Consider the following 23,081-nt stretch of genomic DNA (forward strand, 5'->3'; position numbering starts at 1 on the left):
GAAGTCGATGTTTTGACTCGAATGGCGATCATCTGTTTCATATGCACAATTTTGCGTTAAATTTCTTTATGGAGGTACCTACTTATAGGCTGCCTACTGAGTAATTTAAACCAGATGTTTGGCTGAATGACGCAAATTACTAAAACATGTTTGTACTGGTTCGTAAAAAAAAAATGGCCATTCGATTTTTCGCCATCATTTTTGGTAGGTTTGTAATTGTAAGAATGTCCAGGTGCTGAGGCGAATCGACGACTTGACCGAATTAATAAGTACCTATAGTTAAGCATTTTTGAATACAAAACACACAACAAACAATATATTTTTTACTTGGAGGAAATTTTGCATTCGAGTTTTTGTCTGAGAATTCTTGTTAATGCTATCGAGTTATTAAAAAAGATCCTTAAAAATTGACAAAACTATGTTTTTTTGCATAGAAATAAAAAACCTGAATAATTTGAATTTACTACTTCTTTAGTTGTCAAAAAATTGTGAGGGGAAGACGGAGGACTTGAAATTGTTTTCGTCAAAGCTTCGAAAAATTTCTCAGGAAGTCATGGATAAAAATTCTGAAAAGATACTGAATTATAATTTCATTTGGTTGTCAACTTCCTCAATTAGGTATCTTAAAACTCAAAATGAAAAAAAGTTATTTTAAAATTCAAAATGAAAAAAAAAATTATTTTGATATTCAAAATTTAAAAAAATTATTTTGAAATTCAAAACTAAAAAAAAATATTTTAAAATTCAATTTAAAGAGAGAAAAATGCTTGCTTTATTTTTCTATCATATCTACTTATCCCTATTTATGATTTTTTTTTTCGAAATTAGAATGGAAAATTATTGGATCTGATCAAATCTGATCAAATCAGATCAGATTAAATCGGATCAGATTAGATCAGATCGGGACATTTTCTGGATCCTAGGATCAAACCTGGCTTGTCTGATCAAAGTTGTGATCGGACGAGTTTGATTCAGACTTCAGACCTGATCAGATCCAATCGGAGAGACCTCATTGATAAGACCAGATCAGATCAGTACATTCTCTAAAATCCAATTAAACCTGTTCAGATCTTAATCATGACCCAATAACGAAGACCTGATTGGATTAGACCGATCTTATCATTTTCCTCTAGGAACATAAAAGTGAAAGGTAATAATTTTGCTCCTTAAATTTTTAAAGTTGGCAACTCGACTTACGCATGCGTACTGCGTAGATAGGATTCCAGGTGTATATTTAAAAATGGAAAAATGAGAAACCTTTATAACAAAAATTTCAGCTACCTACCTGAATTGATTTGTTAATGTAAAGAGAATTTCAGCTATCATTTAAAAATATGTAAGGGCATTTAAATTCATTTTTCAGAAAAATTTTCGATGAAGATTACTACCTATTTCAGCCACATAGGTACATGGATGAAAAAAATTGATGCCCGATTAATATCAATGTTCGATACCTGATTAATTTCGAAAATTTTCAGATCATGTAGAACCTTCATTAAGGTTTTGATTCAATTTATGATTCTTTGAAATCCTTCGAAGACTTGGAAATTAGCCATCACAAAAGAAACACTCAATACGTTTTAAGAACCACTTTTAACATAAAAACCTAGTAATTTTTTTTATTCAAATATTAAAAAAACAAAAAAACTTTAATATGGGGAGGAGAGGGGGTAAATTTGCACATTTTAATCCGGCCCTGTGCCTGTTTATTTCATAGGCTTAATTTTTTTCAAAAAAAAAAAAAGAAAAATACTCTAAAATCTCGAAATGCTCGATTGAGAAGCTACAAGTTACAACTCTGGGAATTTATTGTCAGTGTGTTTGAGGGACACTTTCGACACAAATGAAAAAAAATGTACCCACTTTAGGGCCCAATTAAAAAAAAATTTTTAAAAAACTCAAAATCCCCAAATGTGTATAAATGTATGCCACAATTTTTAAAATGAGCCAAAAAATGCATTCTTCGATATTTTTATAGCATTTTTTGAAAAAATTGGGCTCACATAAAAATTCTATTTCAAACAATAGACAGCATGAAAATTGAAAATGACTAAAATTGGGCTTTGGAACATGACCGTGACATTTTCTAGATTTATTACCTGCCATTTGAGCGGTTTAAGCAAGTTTTAACTCTTTTTGAAAAATTAGAACGCTTCTAGAAGTCTCAATTTTTCAATCGTGCATTTAAAACACCGCCACCAAAATATGATCTCCGTGTGACCCTGAAAAAATAATAATCCAGAGAGGTTCCCTTGTCATAGCTACACCTTTTCATGAAATGAACAACGCAAATTTTCAATTCATTACGAATTTATTCAAAATAGTTTATATATTCTAAACAAGACTAGCGTATGTATTTCATTACAGTAAAAAATACTTTCAAGTAAAAAAATAAATCACAATATGAAATTTAAAACGTTTGGTATGCACGACGATTTATAAATTCGTACCCATTAACGTTACTAAATGCTCGTGCATTTCGTCTTGTTTTACCATAATATACTTAACATACTCCTCTTAACTTATTCTACCAGAATGTAATTGTAATAATATGAAAACAAATCGTATTCAACCTGGAAATATTGCTCGTGCATCGTTCGACGTACGAGTATATAAAATAAAACGAATAAAAAAAACTTGTTCGAAACGTATCCACAATATCAAATTACATGAAAAATATGTACAAAAATCCAAAAGTTCTAATTGTAAGGGCAAAAAAGAAAAATATATATTTTTTCACAGAACTTACGTAATTAAATACGACTTAATTATGCAAGTAGGTATTATTCCACCTTGTACCAAGTCCAATGCACAATTTCTTAACAATAATAGTACGCGAAAAGAGAAAAAGAAAAGAAATAATAACCCATATTTTCTTTTCATAAGTATAGATAGATCAAAACGAACTTAGTAAAATATGACTTAGTTTATAACTGACTCAAACAAGAAATGGACCAATTTAATGATTTCAATTTTTAAAAAAAAGTAAGTAAGTATTTTTGAATAATACCAAGACCAGCAAATCTAAAGTGGAGCAAAAAAAACACATCAAGTAGGTAATTCAAGGCATGTTGGCTGTGTAGGTAATCTTTCCCTAAACTTACTGAGAACACTCTTCAGAACTTGTAAAAAAAAACCTATGAAATTTAAGAGATCATCTAAATGAACGTTTTCATCGTAAATATAATTTAAATACCTATGCTTCGATAAATTTAAATTTCGCTGTAAAATAACAAAAAATAAATTTAAAAAATAAGACATAAAAACAAATAAAAAACTGAATAGGTATTATAAGTAGAATTTCCATAAAAATAAAAATACATAAGTTACTTGATTATGGCAGCCAATCTCGTTGTATTTTTGTACAATGAAAATATATTTAAGGACGATATTCGAAGAACAATTAAGATGGATGGTTTAGGTAAGTGATTCGAAGGAACACATCAATATTGATTTTCAACTTTATACTCGTTTGTGGAAGACAATATGGTTCAAGCTGTATTGAGATTTAACGAATAAGTAAATACCACGATTGGCTGAAAACTAAGCTATACAGAGGACCAAAAGTAACTATAATATTAAAAGAGGAGAAAACAAATTAATCGAGATGCCAAAAGAAATGTAGGTAGGTAACATTTTGGTGTTACGCTAGGAACATCAAATAACTCGTAATTTTTTTTCAAATTTATACCGCTAAATTTTGTTATGAATCAGGAATAACCTACAATATGGCAGATGAAAAAGTAGTACAAAAAAAGCATTTTTATCCATCTACTAAGCGACACTCTTGGTAACCTTGATCATCATAAGAAATATCTCAGGCACAGGAACTTATCAACGAAAACGCCAATTTCATCAATTAGAAATTAAATTAAAAAGAGAAAAGAGAACCAATACTGAGCGTAAACATATAAGACATCACAAAACAAATTAGGTACAAATAGATTACTGATTACAATACGAGCATGTATCTCAAAAATCATTAACGAAGTTTTTATGAAAATAAGTACCTTGAAGCGAAACTAATATTAATGGTAGAGATATTTTCTCCGAATAAAATTTGATTCAACCACAGCCAAATAAGTAGGTAGTTTTTTTTCTTCGCAAATTACACGTCTTACTATTTCTTACAATAGCAGTATTTTCTTAATTGTTCCTGATTATCGTAAATGCAAAGTGAATCATCGCCGTATTTATTGATTCTGCTAACGTCTTGAATCTGTCGAAAAATTTCATTAATTCAGCAAAATCATGTTTATACAATTAGCACACATCTCAATTTTTACTCGCTTTACCAACCTGAAATATGAACCGATCGTCGGTTCTATCGTAAATGGAAGAAAATTCGAATAACCCGTTACCAGGAGTAGTTTTCACCCTGATTTGATACAAATCGGACGTAATTCTAATTTTATTCGTTAAATCTGGTAAATGGCCGTCAACGTCGAGAGATCCTTTGAAAGTTAATACGCGTTTATTCGGTAATAATTTAGCCGCATCTCGAATACTATCTAAATCCAACTTTTTGCAAAGGTTCGTAAATTGGGAGTTGTATTGATTGAGAAATTCGACGAATTCTTTCGCTGCTCTATGAATTATTTTCGTATTGAAATCGATAGTTTGCCATACCAAACAGGCGCACCAATGTGGTTCTATTTCAGCATCTCGACACGAACGTTGTTTTGGTATCTGAAATCATTTTTACAAAATTAGTTCAATTTTGAAAGAAATTTTTTTCATTTTCAATTTTTTTACAAATTTAGAATTTTGCAACTGGGTGCTATTTCTACGATATGATATAAAATTGGGCAACTAAGCATTTGATTTTTTCGTATAATTTTATTATTTAATACGCAATTTTTGAACCATTTTTAAAAATTATAACCTCTGTAGAGTGAAATCAATAAGTCTACGCTTAATTTAGTGATCCAGAGTTTCCTTCATTAGCATAAGTATCAATCATTTCACAACGAAATAAAAAAGCTGCAAAAATAGGTACCTTTCTAAAAAGAGAAATTCCTCTTTCATCCAATGTACCAACTCCTGGACCTTCAAAATTCAGTACATTTTTCAAAGTTTTGTGAACATCGAAAGGCGTAGTCAGTCTATGCACATTATCTCGGAAATTACTGTAAGCCTCCGGATACTTATTTTTAAACCACGATGGAAACGTGAACGAAAAAAATGGCAAACGTTCTTCTAATTTGCCTTGTTGAGTATTTCGCACGTCAGCAAACCTACGTGAGTTGAAAACAAATGAAAAAAAAAATGATGACTTCGAAGTTCAACGCGTTATAAATAAGAAGCGGCTAGGTAATTCGAATTAAATATACCTGTGGCCGTGATCACTCATCATAATTAACAACGTATCATTTAAATATCCACGTTTTTCAAACCATTCGATCCATTCGACTACATCGTCATCGGCAGCACCAATTAAATTGAAAGAATCGTGAGACAGTTCACCGTGAAAACCGAAAATGAATTTAGGTTTGTTTGGATAAACCGTGTATATGTGTTTGGCATAATCCATCATCACCTTAAAAATATAAAAATACAGTTACAGACAGATGTGTACAATGTACATGAGTAGGTACTTAGAATTAACAAACTGACGTGTTCGTATTTCTCATTTCTTTGCCAATGAAATAGAAGAAAAAACGATCAAACAGATGTGATATTTTTTACAGTTTGTTGGGGGAAAAACGTATCTCAAAAAAAATTGAAAATTGCTACCTAACAAAAAAAGTGGTACAGGAAATTAAATTCTGATACAATAATAATGTTATCTGTGGTACGAAAAGAGTGTACCACCCCCTTCTCCACCTGCTAATACTTGAAAAAAGAAACTTGGCGTAAAAACTATCTATTTTCAAATTGATTTCGAGCTTTTTATTTGATTTATTATTTTCGTTTTCGATAAACATCGACATTCGTATATCGAAATAAAATCAATCGAAATATTATTTGGATTGATGATTACTTCAGAATTTAAACACATAGATCAATGTATAATTACCTTATGTCTTGGCAAGGATCCCATACAATATGGCTTATTGTTTCTGAAATGGTCTTGTGAATCGACATACCACGTTCGCATATAATGATCTGTGGGTTCAGAATGGAACCCTTTCAGTCTATACGTAAACACACCAGCATTAGGCATATCTTCCATGTAACCTGAAAATCCATACAATACAAATAAATGTAGATATATTTAGGGACATAAAGTTTCATTACCTAATACCTATCCAATGAACAACGTATACTTTTCCATACTTAAATTAACTGAAAAAATTAATTCAATTGCCTCGACACCTACGTAAGTAAATGAATAATACATTTTTTTTCGAAGGGAAAATTTGAATGAAATTTTCAAAAAACCGAATAGCCTCAAGTACCTATTTTAATTTACAACTCCCACTTATAAGGCAGAATCCAAGCAACCGAATAAACAAACGCATAATTTGGGTTGCTCGAAGCAGTGAAGCAAAAACATCAAGTACGGACCCATCACCCATCACAATTCGCAAATATACCAACACAATTATAGACACCTACAAATTTTTGTACACGAAATTCAGTAGATATCTACAAATATCCACCATTACCTCAAAATAAATAAGAAATGCAAAGAAAACAGATATCAGTATAAAAAATCTCGGGTTTATTTAATTTTTTCTACGGTGAATAGAAACTATGGATGGGTATGGTATCAAGTTCACCATTCATTGTGTATAAACTACAATAAAACATCGCATAGATAAATTTGTAGGTCTAGGTTTCTGATGTATGTATTTCCAATATTACAATTTTACGCAGTTGATTGAGCCTTGTACTCCTATGTAATTTTCTAAATCAAATAGGTATTCTAAAATGTGTACCTATCTTCTGAAAATACAGAAAAAAATCGCTCACTCGATAAGAAATGGACAGAGGGGAAACGGTTTTCAAATTTGGGGCTTTTCTGAAATTAAGTACAATTTCAGCCTCGAACATACTCGTACTAAATTAATTTGAATGGGGAAGTGAACCAAACCAGGTACAAAGAAGTCTCAAAAATAAACGAATGAAGGTCACAACCAAGGTTTTCTTTCCTCCTAATTGCTTCACTCACTTCGAAAAGATAGGTATTAGGTACCTATATAATCTGAGAAATCTTTTTTCATTTCGTTATGTCTTCTCTTTTTTGAAGAATTTGACTGTTTTAGCTGATAATAAAAATGTTATCATATTTATTTCATCATTCTAAAAAGAATCGAAGTTTATTCAGTTCTCCATTGCTCTGAAAATCTGTCGATCCGACTCCATTTCACGAATTGACTTATCTAATCGTAATCGTATCTCGTCACTTCCTTCACTATACGATAAATTATAGCCAGTTAGCCACCCACATCATAACTCTGCAGTCTTTCCCATGAAAATAGGTCAATAGCAGTTTTCTTTCTACGTACCTACACTGCTATATGTACATCTAATCGCCATTACTAACAAAATTTACCTATACAAATACTGCATTACCTATTCGTAATTGGCGTATCAGTTTTAAAAACCTGAACTCTTGGCCGAAAAACGTGATAATTTATGCAAGTTTCAAGGTCACTGTATCAATTATTAATATTACGATGATAACTACCGTATGAAAACGAAAGACTGAAAACAAATTTACCAGTTACGTAACCAAATTTCCTGAAATCGTTCCATATGAAAGGATAAACATTTACGTGCGATGCTTTCGAGCCCATTCGTTTTCTGGTGTCTGGCATTTCTAACTCGGTTTTCCCTGTGAAAAAAAATGTTATTAATAATTAATTAATAGGTAAGTATACAATATACATAAAGAAAATTCTTGAAATTTAGTGATTGGAAGCCAAACAAATTCACCAAGGAAAGATTTATTTAAATTCTGGAAAAATTCAAAAATTGAGTCGGTGCTATTTCAGAAACAAAATGAACTATGAAGAACTGCAAAAAAAAGTTGATTCGTAAACAAAGAGTTTTTCATTTTTTTTTTCAATAGACCAGAGACCTTGGAGAAAATTTTAAAATTTTAACTGGATGAGACAATTTTGAAAAATTTGCACAAAGTCGATCGAAAGGATTAAATTGGTATATTTTATGGCAACTTTTCTGGAGCTGGAAAATCCAAAAATCTTTGGAGCTTCAGAACGGCTCAAAACGACTATCAATGATTTCGAAGGTCTGAAGCAGGCTATAAGTAAATCAAATTTAAGCTTTCTCTATTAACGCATTCGTAGACGAAGAATTTTACACTTTTTTCAAAAGCAGATCTGTAGTTAATCGCTGGAGAAAATTTTAGACTTGAGCTGGTAAAAGCGGATTTTCAAAATTTTTGCACAAACTAATCGAAATAAAGTTCAAAAATACGATATATCCGAGCTTACAGTTGCTGAACTTCAGTTTTGCCTTTTCTATGACAGTTTCTCCAAGACCGGAAAACTCCAGAAATCACTGGAGGCTCCAAAATACAAGTAGGTACCTATAGCTTGAACTTTTTCAAAAACTGAAAAATTTAGAAATTCGCTGGAAGCTGCAGAATGCTTTAGAATCATCATCAATTTGTTCTTAAGTTCGTAAATAGAGAGCAAACTAAATTCCAATTGGTTTTATTGACATGTTTGTAAAAGAGAAATTTTAAATTTTTATCGAAAGTATGCAATTGCTGGAAAAAATCTGGGTTTGAACCCGAAGAAACAGATTTTTATAATTTATTGTTAATAAATTGGTCAAACAGTTCGTGAAAAGGATACACAATTCGAATTCACAGACGTTGAATTTCATTTTTGCCTTTTTTTATGACAACTTCTTCGAGACTTGAAAAAGCTCAAAAATTGCTGGAGGCTCCAAAAAAACGGCACGAAAGCCTTACCAATTGATCCTGATAATCGAAAATGAGGAAAAACTAAATTTTAGCCTTCTACTTCAATTTGATCAATTTTCGACTTTTGTATAAAAAATAAGTCGATTTGAATTTTTTAAAATTTGACAAAAATCAAAAATTGAAATTCAGCACCAAAAATTTGGTCTAATGGTTTATTTTTGGACGTTATTTCGATTACAAAAGTTTTTTTTCAGTTACCTATACAAAAAAACGAGGGGAAAAGGTGAAAAAGAAAATTTGACATTAAAATCACCTTTGGAAATTATTGTTATTTAAGAATTAAACGCCCCCCCCCCCAACAAGATTGAGCACAAAAATATCTTCCTTTCCCCTTTAGGCAAGAAAAGGAGAAAAACTTCAAATCCCGATGATGTCAATCTCATGAAAAGTACTACTTACTCCAAGGCATTTTATGTCAATTTTTGTAAGAATTCAATCAAAAAAAATTTTCTCGAAAAACGAGAAAATTTAAAGAGAAAAACTTCAGAAAATGTAAGGTATTTTAACCCCTGCAGCTGAAAAAAGATTTAAGTCAAAAATAACAATCGGTACAGATATTTTTAGTTGAAAGAATTTCTAAAAGACCATTTCCACAAAATTTTTTCATAGAAGGTGAAGTATGAGAATTGAGCCAGGGAGTGAATTTTGATCACAATCGTCAATCAGAATTGTAATTTTTTTCCACTAATAATTTTTTCTTCAATTTTTCAAAGCTCTACTCTCAATTGATTTTTTAGAACAAATTCATGATGCATTCTGATGAAATCAGGGTATTTGATATCAAACTAATTTTGATAAAGTTTCTCGACTTAAAAGTATAAGTAATTAGGTATGTATTACTTGCATCTAAACTTTTGAAATTTGAGTCATGAAATTGACAGTAAAAAAAAATGCATAAATTACCAAAAACATTTTTACTCGTAAGTTGAAAAAACACCTATTTTAATTTTCCAGTAGGTATTCAATATTCATTCATCATTGGAAAAAATTCTCTGCCAATCACCAGAAAAATGCATGATTTTTGAATAAGAAAATTTTTTCCAAAATGCTTCAAATCACTTTCAAACTCCAAAAACAACAAAATACATAAAATGCTTACTCTTACATACCTGTTAATATAGGAATAAGAGCTTGAGGTGTACCATCTCCGATAATATTATACCCTTCTAATACTATTGCACCCAGAGATTTCAGTTTACTGTAACTTTTGGGCAATTTCCTCATAAATGTCATTCTGGACATGGAATCGAAACCGAACATTAATACGTTAAGTTTTAATCCATCCTTAGGTACATATTCCCATCCGACTCGTTCTAAAATATCGTTATCCAAACGTGCGCCGGCCATTCTATTTTCCCATCTGTGGAATCATACTCGCATTAGTCGATCACTTCGGTCGTAAATTATAATTAAATCGAAACCCTTTTCGACTATATATGTATGTTTGTGGTTCGTACTTTTTGCCAGATTGAGTTTGGCAATAGACCCGGAAAAAATCACTTTCTTCCAAATCGTGCTCCGTATGAGTAGTCGTTTCGTGACCCAAAAATGTACCAAAGTCGCTGGAACGCATGATGTCTGTATAAAAGCATAGTGAAAATTTTAACCTTTAATAGGTAGCTCTTAAAACGTAGTATACTCTCAACGATTAATTATAATAGGTATTGCCAAGTTTTTACCAACAAATTTGCATTTCACGTCGCCGTATTTTTTTTTCGCAGCTTCTGTTATTTTGACAGTGCTACCTTCGATTTGTACCCAGTCTTCATCGTCACTACATTTCAGAGGTGGCTGGTATTCCATGAATTTCATTATTTCCGAATTATTTATATCAAGTTTCGGTTGATGACAAACCTGATCTTCATAACTGAAAAAAAAACATAAAATGCAAAATAAAATTTGGAATGTTAATTTGAATTTAATGAAAAATTCTACGTAGGTAGATATAGCCTAGGTAGGTGTCTCGTTGGTTTTTTTTTACTCGAAATGCTTAGATAAGGTACCTAATATTTAAATTAACTGGGTACCAACTCGGCTACTAATTTATTAGCATATTAGCTCTAAAATTTCTATAATCGTGTCAACGTTAAAACATAAAATTACTGTGATGAGCTTTTGCTCGTCGCGATATTACATTTTCATCACGTTCGTGCTGGCGGAAAAGCTTTCCTGCGATTGTACGCGAATATAATTTGAAATTTCCAACACCGATACTCGACGTGGTATATGAAATAAGTTCATTCTATACTCTCTTGAAATTCATTTTGATGAAAGTCACATACTTACAAAGGAAATTATTTAATGAATCTTTTTTTTTTTTTTTGTTCATGAGGCGCGCGCGATATGAAATAAAGTGGGTACATTTTTGCTGCTGTGCTCAAGGACGTAATTAAGTAAAAGACGAGTACCCAGATATACGAGTATTTTACGAGTCAACTAAATTGATTATGGTTAAGTATCCTACCTATATAGGCGATGGTTATTCGCCATTTCAAGTCTGAGTTACTTGAGTTACTTTTTATTCGATCGAAGTGTTTTATATTGTTGGACGAGTAAAAATAGATCAGGTCAGAAAACGTGAATTAGAGTGGATTGCGAGTAAAAAATGTTGAAGGATTTCGGCCACATTCAGATGGAGACTCCGTATTTTGAGTTGAAAGTCATTTGGAAAAAAAATTGACTTCGGAGGTAGGTACCTCTGGAGAGCAGATATGGGTGCACAATAAAGAGAAATTCCTGCGTCAATCTAGTCTAGGCTACTGCCATAAAAATTCAAAACCACTTTTAGTGTTATACTGAGCAGTTAAAAAATTGCAAATCGCATACCTATTTTTGGATAAACATGGTATCTAATGGAATTTTTATGAAAAAATCACTACTTTCTCATTACTTTTTTCAACCCAATTTTCATAAAGATCTCCCATCGCTCCACCCCCTTCCTACACCCACAAAAAATAACAAAGTCAAATTTTTAACCGGAAAATTTTCAAAAAAAATTGAAATTGGAAGACAATTTTTATAGTTTTAATTTTGTCAAAAATGAACTTTTTTTCAATGATTTGAATATTTTTGTTGCAGGTTTGAATTTTGACATTTTTTCACTGCTTTTTTTCCTCAAATATTTCGCAACAATAATCGAGTCAAAAATATCAAAACATAAAAAGATACAAAATTTTGATAAAACATGCAAAAAATTGTCAATTTTTGTTCTCCACTGAATTTTATTAAAATCTTCAAGCTTTTTTTTTCGCTATCCACCTCCTATAATACTAAATAGTAAAAAGAGGCCTTAAAATTGAATATTTGACATAAATTGGGCATTCCAATCGACAATTTTCAGTTCATTGAAAAAATTTCATACAATGAATTTTGGAAAAAAAATGATAAATATTGTAGAATAAAATTGAAAGAAAAATAGGTAGGTCTAGGTACCTAGTTGCAAAGCTCAGTTTCCTTTATTGTTGAAAGTGATAGATTTTTGAAGGGAAATGAGGAGCAGATTTCATTTTATGGATATATTGAGTAAAAATTATTCCCTATTCAATTTAGTAATTGATTTTTTTCTTCGGTTTTTTAATTAGTTCTTTCTCCCAACCACCTGCTAAAGGTGGGACGGAATTCCCATTTGATAAATTTCACACAAGAATTTAATAAATTGAGTGAAGAAGTTTGTAAAAATTTCAGGAATTTTTCAACATGAAATAAATTTATAGAGCTATGCTAGTGCTAGGTAAATTATTATCTTTTCTTTAAATTACTGGACCAGTCACAATATCCATTTCGAGATCCCAGAAGTCCATTTTCATCAATTTAAGGATATCAGGCATTTTTTCTTCATTTTCAATTTATTACAAACTATGTACCTCAACATCAGGTCATCACAACCATGAAAACATTTCAACGAACTTGAGTCAAAAAAGGAGTCCCGATAAGGCCACTTTTTGGGCCCCGCACAGTTATCGACTCGACCACTCTTAAAATGTTGTAATAAATATCCCAAATACGAATCCGTGGTGAGTTAACCGAAAATGACCATTTTTTGGGCTCCAGGGGTTCCCAAAATTGCGAATAAAAAAAGAATTTTAGGACGCGCTTGCTGGTGTGTTTCAAATGGAAATTCTTCAATTCATTTGAAAAAATATGCTTCAACGCCTTTTTCAGGGGTGCCTAAAGTGGGGGGCTCTAAAAAAGGGTTCAAAATTACGAATATACAGGGAGCTTTATTCAACTTTTTCATCTAGAATATTGAATATATACTTCAAAACGTTACGTTTGGCGCAAATTGCAGGTTTCTAATTTTCCAGGGGTTCCCAAAACATCGAAATTACGAAAAATTGGAAGATTGGATTTTTGAGTACCAGCGCAAAATTTTATTGAGCTCACAATTTGGTAGGATGGAGGTCTTTCAGATACTAATAAACTGTGAGCAGCTCTTTAGCGGGGCTTAAAGGGGTAGGTCCAAAATGGTGGTTCCAAAATTTTCCAAAAATCAAAACGCTGAAAAAGGTTTTGAAAATAATATTCAGTGGTTCATAAAATTCTTTTTTTATTCGCAACTTTGGGAACCCCTGGAGCCCAAAAAATGGTCATTTTCGGTTAACTAACCACGGATTCGTATTTGGGATATTTATTACAACATTTTAAGAGTGGTCGAGTCGATAACGGTGCGGGGCCCAAAAAGTGGCCTTATCGGGACTCCTCCTTTGGTACTTTGGTTTGATTTGAAGTTGTATTGAAGGATTTAGGTAGAGTAGACCTCGTTCAAAATTCGTGGATGTCCAAATTTTTAAAAGGGAGTGAAGGGAATGGGGAGGAACGAAAACTTACATCATAAATTCAAAAATCAGCTTTCTACAATAGTTTGGTCATGAAACCATTTTTTTTTTGGATCTTGAAAACCCCTTGTGTTACGTCCCCACCCTTTCAAGCAGAATTAGGCGACTGATGCCCTAGATGTGCTTTTCCAATAATGGAAAAAATTCTATACGGATTTTTTAAAAAAATCTAAAATTTTCGATTGGTTGTAACTCCTGCAATTACAAAAATAGATTCGTGATTTTGAATGAGAACCTTTCCTGTTTGACACCAAAAGTTATGCCAAGAGGCGAAGATTATGGCCTCAAGATTTGTACTTATTAGAATTTAAAAAAAAATGAGTACTTATAGCTCCTTCAACTTCAATTTAGCCAAATGATTTTAAAGAACCTCGACCTTTATAACATTTCGCCATTACAAAATTCAATAAATAAATGAATAATCACCTCGTTGTATGTACCTGATTAAAAAACTGCGCAGAAAAAGATTAAGTTCAAAATATGATGAAATATTCTGCTGTTGATCTTTTGACGAATTTATATCTAATCTATCGCTTGATGAACTGAATGTTGTGCCTTGTGAGTCACAATTCGTCTTAACTTTACTTACTTATATCTTTATTTTCTACAAATTTATTCTGATTTCGTGAAAATTAGCGTATTTTTTCACATGTTTCTTATCTGAACTAAACACGGATAGCTAGTTATGAATTTGAAATTCATCAATTCCAGTAAACGAAAGATTTTTTTCATGCAAAGCACGTAACATGAACAATTAGATAACTAAGTATGTTTGCATGTTTGCAATTTTTCCAATTAAAAATGCACGTCAGTTATCAGTAAAATTGATTAGAGGTGCATATCAAATGAAATTTTTTTTTGGGGGGGGGACACGGTCGAAAAAATCAGCTACCTAGTTAAGTAAGCTGCAAAATGATATCGGTACCTAGCCACCTACGTAGGTCCGATGGAAATATCAATATCTTTTTCAATTAGCTTAATTGATCATTAAAATGGCAAAAATTGATTCGCTTTCAATGTGAAAAATTCTACGAATTGGAATACATTTATCAAGATTTACGTAGGGTTTGTAATTTTCACTTTATGTAATCGATCCTCTACCTACGTTATTGTTACAAGATTCGTTACATAATCATATCCTCTATATTTTTCCAAGATATCAAAACGCGAATTTTAAATCTAAAATTTGAAATTTTGAAAAAAAATCTGTTAATTACTAACCTACCTCACATGAAAATTTTGAAAAACAATAGCCAAAAATAATATTGCGACTTTTTTTTTGTTTTCGACGAAACAGGGCCAAGTATGTACTCGTATCGCCCACTTACAGTAGATTTTAAAATAAAGAATACAATCTACCGCACTTTCAACTCCCTATTTTATGACACTTCCTTTACAAAAACAAAAACGACTCGCTGGACTTCTGCCAACATTTACTTATTATCGCAAAAATATGCACCGATATCTAACAAATCTATTATCAACGCGGCAACAATTTATGTGTTGCAAAAAAAAAAAAGAGTAAAAATAAGTTGTACTACGCTCGATTCGAATGAAGAATTTCTTTTCAATTGCATGCTTGTTATTTAACAGCTTGAATTTTTTTTTACCATGCATGATGAATTTTTTCATTTTTGAATAGATTTTCAAACAATAAGTAATTATTGAAAATGGCTAACAAAGAATTCTACATTCAAACGACCAAACAATAATACCTTCTGAAAAATATAATACATGGGTCGTACGTATAATCGAGTATATGGAAGAGAAACGAAACCGTTCTGTGTTCAATACCTACCTACGTATCCTAATAATAGGTACGTGTACTTGAAGACGACAATAATAAACCCATAGGCAGTGTAAGGCACGACGAAAATAACTTCAACTTTAATAAGAATAATGTATGTACTAGTACTAACTACGTACCAATACCAAAGGACAAAAGTATACTCAATCACACGAAGAAACACTCGAAAAACTGCGTTGAATCAAATTGAGTAGGTAAGGTAATTCATAATTCTTACTCAAACTCAAAGGTCTATTAGATAGGTACCAGTGAAAAATAATATTGGGCAGGTTAGGCATCTCCGCTCCCCCTCATCCCCACTATAACATGGTCTTTATGATGCCGAAACCCTCGTAATAAAATTTTCAAATCACTGCCTCACCTCACCCTTCAATTCATTTAAATGGGGCGAAATGTCAATATTTGCAAAAGTATCTCGATCAGATCTTCGAAACATGATCAGGGATCATTTTAGAAAACTTTGGGACTTTTTTCAATCATCTTTTCAGGAAAACTGGCATTTTCATTTTTTCAGTGACATTCTCAGTAAGTACTTAGATATTAGATAACCTCCTTCAAAGGTGCATGGATTCAAAACCTTCAAAAATCAAAAAAAAACTGAATTTTCTGGCTCGAAGTGAAAATAATGTCAATTGGTGGACAGTTACATATTTAATTTTTTTTACTCATTTTCATTAAATTACATCATGTTTTTTGTAATTTGTAAAAATGTTCTCAGCATTACTCATTTCAATCATTTTGATACATCGAATTCATTTCTGTTACGAGTTCGAGATGATGAATTTTTTATCACTTTTCAAAAATAACTCGTCACTCATCAGAAATATGTGGTAAAAAAATGATCAATTTCGATAACAGGGCGTCGGGCGATGAACGCTGCGATTAATTAAGACTAGATATCAAACAGAAGCATATGTGACCGTGCATATTAAAACAGACCTTACGACTTTTTTTTCACTTTTGAGTTAAATACGGATTCTTATGTAAAAAATGCTGAATTTTTCAAAAAAGTTGGTCTCAAGAACAATGGAGCATGTTTAGTACCTTAAACATGCATGTTTGTTGGCTGCGTTTGCAAAACATTTATGTTTTTCCGTTAGGTCGCTTTTAACTTGCACAACATTTTCATGCATAAAAACTTTTTTCTGTTAGGTTGGTTTCAACTTACACAAGAATAATTGTTAGCAACTTTGGAATCTCTGCCACCACCTGGACAACCCGAATGTTACGAGGGTAGCCGCGGAGCCCCCCTCGCAAAAAAATAATCCAAAAACTTTAAACCCATTTTTCTCAAAAACAGTTTTTTGGCTTAAGGTCTGTTTTAATATGCACGGTCACATATAACAGATTCTCTCAACTTGGTACTAAAAATCGATTTTTGCCAATTTCAATAACCTGGCATGGCGCTATTTTAGTCGAGACAAATCGATAGGCTACAAATTGCATAAATAAACATTGGCAGGTAGAGGTAGACCGACCCATGAAGATGACTGCTTTACATGGAAGAATATCGGCGATGTTTGGCGACAAATAGGGTAAGGGTATCAGCACACATAACGTGTTATTTATGGATCAATAGCACGATTCGTTTTGACATAAGTTCTTAAATATTTAAGGAAATTAGCGTAGGATGACTTTTACAACCTAATAGTAAAGCAATACATACACGCGATTCAGCTTGAAAAATATCGTCCCTGCGTTTCTGAATCTATTAATAATTTAATCCTCGCGTTATAATAAATCCTTTATCTTTTTCATGTCGCCGGTTGGGGGAAAAAAAAGAAAGTGGTACTTTGTATAGAAAGCTATAAGAAAATCGTTAAACTGATATCTACACTAGTAAGGTTTTACACGTATGTGGCAAAAAATCCACCAAGGATGATGGTAAAAATTATAATACGAATGAGTATTTTATGGATTATTTTATGCGAGTTGGTTTTAAATCCCACATAAAATGTTGTATTCCTTATCGTTTTGTTGAATGTGATCCACATGTTGAAGATTTGTTTTTTTTTTGTTTTATTTCGTACCTATATTTTTACGAATATAACCGCCTAATCGTCATTTTTGATGTTTCGTGTACGTCTATTGTAAACAGAGCTCGTACATTGAAAATGACGATTTTCATTTTTTTACTTTTCATTTGGGAAATCAGCTAAAACTTTGTAGGTATACTAGAATGACGGGATATAATTTGTCATATTATACCTAGACAGTAGACATCGCGTATAGAACAGTTTACGTGAATTTATCAAGTCAAAAACACGCACGGTAATTATCATTAATTAGCTGGTTAACTTGCATTCAGTTTTAACAATGCACATTACTTTACGGAAGGGTATACAGATACACCGGGTGATCCTAAAGTAGATAACTCAATTTTCGGATGACTTCTTTCGAAATAATCACTATATTTCGAACGTTAATTATTTTAAGTTTTAATGCTTTGCAAATTTACATTCAAAATTAGCAAGGAACTAGTTTTTGTTAACGTAGAAACACGATGCAGCAATTTCTACCTTACCTACTTAACATAGGTACATTTTATCTTTATCCTAGCGAAATACATGTCTGCGCTAAATGACAAATGGCAACGTGCCAGATTTTCGTAACGAGAAGTGTCAATCCCCTCAAGATGCATAGAACATGTGATCATCTTAGGTGGCACATCTCTCAAAATGTTGAGTAGGACAAACAAAAATTTTACGAATTATTTTCGTCTAAATGCTGACAAACTATGGAAATGTTTCTTCCTTCTTTCAAAAGATTCATCAAAAGGTGAGAAATTCCAACCAAAACAATAATAATAATCAAAGATACCATCATGATAGAACCTATACGAGTATGTTAGGTACTTCGAAATTCGACTCAGCATCTTAATTTCACCCTTCTAATCCTCACACTCCGAAATTTACACCAAAAACACACACACAAAAATTATCAACACGGAATTCAGTTCTCAACTTTTCCTAAATTTATTTGTGAAAAATTCGAAAAGTATGTAAAAATTATACGACCTCCATAGTCTTTTTCAAGATCTCTAACCTTTTCCTTCGAGATCGACTCTGAAAATTCTCACAGTGCCCAGTCTGCCCAAAACGTTTTGAATGATCGAATTAATTTTTGATTGGAAACAGCTATAAAGTGATGATTCAAATAGTGTTCGGATTTTTATGATAGGGATTCCAAAGGATATCAAAATTTCTAATTCTATATACACCCGGTTCTAAAAAAATTCCTACTGTCATCAGTAAGTATAAGTTTATTTTGACCGGTCAAAAATTTTCAGTCGAGTACGTACCTAAAAGTTTTGGGACCTTCTTAATCATAACATCTTGTGATGAACTGACTACAAGAAAATGAAAAGAAGATTCTATTCTAAAGTCTTTAAATTTAACAAAAAAATAAAATAAAGGTCCAAATAACATTTCAAACTGAAAATGAAATGATAATTTTGAATATTAAATCAAAAACACGAAGTAAAATTGAAAACTTCTGGAATAAGATACTTATAAAACATGAGATGAAATTTGAAAATTCGGAAAATGTAGAAAATTTTAAAACAAAACTAAAAATTAAAGAGAAGATTGAAAACTCTGAAAAATGTAATGAAAAATCGAAAATCGAATCGAAAATTTTGCGAAAAAAACCTACTGAAAATGAAAATAAAATTTAAAACTGATAATAAAATTGAAAAACTAAAACTGAAATAGAAAACTCTAAACGTTAGATGCCAAGTCGAAAACAATGGAGTACAGTTCACCAATGAAACTCTACGGATAATATTTAAAATTTATAATAAAATTGAAAATGTTCCAAATCAAACTAAAAAAAAAAATCGAAAACTCTAAAATCCTAGTTAGGTAATCAAAAACCGAAAATAGAATTGAAAACACTGTGAATATAGACACTGGACCTATTTGAAGGAGCTACAGGGTGTTCTAAAAGTTGAAAAAAAAAACAACTTGAAAATAGCTGAAAAATCCAAATTTCTCATCCTGGAGAGAGGTCAAATGGGTTTGGAAGGCTGAAACCTGCAAAAGGCACTTTTGGTACATTCCCTCGATGTACTGTGAACATCTGGACCCTCCAGGTCAATTTAGAGGGGCTGTAGGATTTCTTAAGGTCAAAAAACATGCAAAATGACCAAAAAAATCCACTTTTTTTAACCCTGGAGAGGGGTCAAATAGGGTTAGAAGGTTGAAACCCGCTAAAGACACTCAAGTGGTACCATCCCATTGTATGCTGGACATTGGGACGCCTTAGGTTAATTTTAAGAGTGAGGTGGGGTCAAAATAGGCTCAAAATCAGGGTTTTTCCACCTTACATGGGGTGGGGATGGCCCAGGAATCTGAAATTTGGATATGTTGTTTACAATGGCAATACTCACCAATAGTATGAATTTGGACCATTTTCATCAATTTGGGGCCAAATTATGCTTCTCCAAAAAAATGACCTTTCTGTAATTTTCAACTTTGACCCTCCAAACTGCAGGGGTCAATTTTAGCTCCCAAGAGAACCCCAAATTTGGCTAAGTTTCTATAACTGTGAATAACAAACTGAAAATGAAATTGAAACTTCTGACAGTTATGAATGAAAAACCTAAAATAAAATCAAAAATTGATAATACGTATGATTTAAAACTGAAAATTAAATTGAAAATTCTGAATTATTGAATTAAAACACAAAGCACTTCATAAAAACTAAAGAAAATTGAAAATTTTAAAAATATTAATCAAAAATAAAAATTGAAAATACAATCGTAACGTAACCTCTGTAAATAAAATCAAGTGAAAATGAAATGAAAAAATTCTGTAGCCCTAAATTAACCGAAAAACAGATGGTAAAATTGAAAAACTTGAAATGAAATAGAAAATTTTGAACATGGAATCGAAAATACCTATTTTTGACCTGAAGTTGAGAAGTTCAACTTGAATCGATTGTTTTTGAAAAAAAACTAAGGGTTTTGCAAGAAAAAAAAACAAAAAAAAGAAAAAAGAAAGACAACATTTTAGATCATAAAAATATTCACCTATAAAATAGATTGGCGATTTGATTGGTTCGTGCTCATTTTTTGTTTTTTTAGATAAATTCTGCAATAGAGATATATCAAGCAAAAACTACATAATTATGAAGCTCTACCTACTTGAACGATTTTCAATTTTTAATTAAAACTTTATTTTCACTAGTCAGATTTGAAAATAATTACGTAACTCCGAATTTGTGCATTCGGAGAGATCTCTTCCCCTCCTTCCCTTTCCATTTTCTACACCACTGTAACCAAGAGGTATGTAAATGTTTGATAAGTGGACAGATGCTAAAGGATTTGAGAAAATCAGTGAAAAAAAATAAGTAGCGTCATTTTCAGATCACCCAGTACCCAAGTAATAAAAATCCGTATCGAGTTTTCGTTTCAACTTAGCGTTGGTTTCAAAATGAACGCTCCAAATTAACGACCAGTTTCTGAACTCTTTCAAAATCAGTAGGTAGTTTTTTTTCAAACAAACGCACAACTCGATTAATTAAGATTACTTAATTGTAATCGTGAAACAAGTCGTAATTGCTTAAAAAAATAATCATAATATGAATATTCAGCAAAGACACGTCATTTGCTTGAAAAATATAATAAGGATGAAGGTGTAGATAGTAGATACAGCAGAAATACTCGTAATTGGTATGTTTCAATCTACCAATGTAAATAGGTAATGGGTAGTTTGAGTAAAATTCACAAAGCACAATAGCTATAGCTAAATAACTATCAACTTACTCGGTAATGGTTTCTAGGTCTAATCCATAATCCCATAAGTAAAAACTGCATACGTAGTAAGCGACGATGAAACCGAATAACGATACGAATAGAAATCTCTGCACTCGAACTGATCTCAGAAAAATGAACCTCATCATCATTTTGAGCAAGTTTTTTCCTGAAAAGTGAAAATAAATAAGTAACATCAGTGTAGTGAATTTGACATTATCGTAGCTTTTCAACAAAATTGAATCTACTTATTTTATGTCTTTTATTGGGGTAGGTACAATCCGAAACCAAGTTTTAAATTTTAAGAGCTTGGTTCGTGAACGTTGAATAGGAAAATACTTCGCTATAGATACCTATCAAAAAGCATGGTTTACTGGTAGACTTCATTGCCAGCAAAACGTGTTTTTTACGTTTTGATATCGCAAAGCATAGTACTCGAATTAAAAGATATACGATACATTATCGTACCTACACTACCTGTACCTACATAGTACAATCTCATGAATGTAAGCTTAAATAGGTAATCCATTTACACTATTTTTATGTACCTCTACCTACGTAATGCCCATTACAGGTACCTAATAAAATGGAAATGCGTTGGTGAAATTTTTAAAATCTATCTAGCAATCCGAATCCGATGAGATATCACTATGGGCAAATTTGCAATCCGACTCATAAAAAAAAACACAATATTTTCAAGTAAAAAATAGGTACTTAGTACTTACCCATTGTAATATTTAAAAAAAATATATATTAGAAATTTCAACACATCATAATATATAAAGAAGAGTTATCAGTTATCTTTATCTATGATACAAGATTTCACGTTGATTTTAAAATTTAAAAATATTAGTTTGTGGTCAATTATATTTTATTTTCAAACTATTTCCTATTAATAAAGATTTAAAATTTTTCAAAATAATGGACGCTACGGAAGTACTTATCAATAAACGACTCTTATTTACCATTTTTATTTTAAACATAAAACTCTTAACATCTCAGTATACTCGGTTGTTCCTTGTTACTCTTCTAAAGAGTGATTTTCATATTCAATAGAAAAGAAAATGAGTTAAATTTAAGAACACTGAAATGAAATTTTCTGGGTATATGAATAGGTAGTTGAAGTTGAGTTATAACCTACCAACTCGGAAAATAGATGTATCTGAGTTATGTAGGAGGCCGTTTAATCTAATCTACTGCATGGTAAATTTAAAATATATTAGAAACACCCCACAGCATGTTTTTTGATTTCCTTTACAGAGATTAGATACCATTCGGATACACATCTTGAATAAAAATATAGTGTTAAAAAACGGAATAGAACTAATTACCAAATTTCAATTATTTGACAATAACGCGATGAATTTTCCGGCACGGCGTCTTCACTCTATAGAACATTTCAACACAAATGTGCTCTTAAAACACTCATCTGCTCATCTTGCGGTGGAACTGAAATATTGAAGAATAGCACAATGACTTCCTGATTTTATTTTCAAACACATCGCCGAAAATATGAGTATTGAAAATGAACACATAACACAGCTGAGAGTATATTCTCAGAAAATATACCTATTCGAAAAGTGAATCGATAAAAAATCGCTCATCTCACATGAAAACATAACACGCCGCAAGACATAAACAACACGAGTTCACTGTGAAACTGACGGTGTGGTCTTTACGTTTACGAATCTAGCGGATTCTCGAATTTGAATGATAATCGGTAAGACGGGGAGAAAACTGGAAGTAGAGATGAGAATGCGCGAAAACCGATGCGAAAACGTG

General features: G+C 31.7%; 1 protein-coding gene across 1 annotated transcript; it reads right to left on the reverse strand.

Moving 5' to 3' along the window:
* Positions 1–2,292: 2,292 nt before the first annotated feature.
* Positions 2,293–23,063, reverse strand: LOC135843428 (uncharacterized). The gene is made up of 12 exons (XM_065361309.1): positions 22,869–23,063; positions 22,631–22,748; positions 21,312–21,468; positions 10,582–10,769; positions 10,360–10,480; positions 10,012–10,262; positions 7,670–7,783; positions 6,020–6,180; positions 5,334–5,539; positions 5,000–5,237; positions 4,300–4,689; positions 2,293–4,219 (listed from the first exon to the last, which is right to left on the reverse strand). Exons 3-12 carry the CDS (start codon positions 21,449–21,451, stop codon positions 4,121–4,123), a joined length of 1,908 nt encoding a protein of 635 aa, XP_065217381.1. The 5' UTR covers positions 21,452–21,468; positions 22,631–22,748; positions 22,869–23,063; the 3' UTR covers positions 2,293–4,120.
* Positions 23,064–23,081: the final 18 nt, after the last annotated feature.

Source organism: Planococcus citri, chromosome 4 (genome assembly GCF_950023065.1).
Source record: "Planococcus citri chromosome 4, ihPlaCitr1.1, whole genome shotgun sequence".
In the NCBI taxonomy this organism is placed as follows: Eukaryota; Metazoa; Arthropoda; class Insecta; order Hemiptera; family Pseudococcidae; genus Planococcus; species Planococcus citri.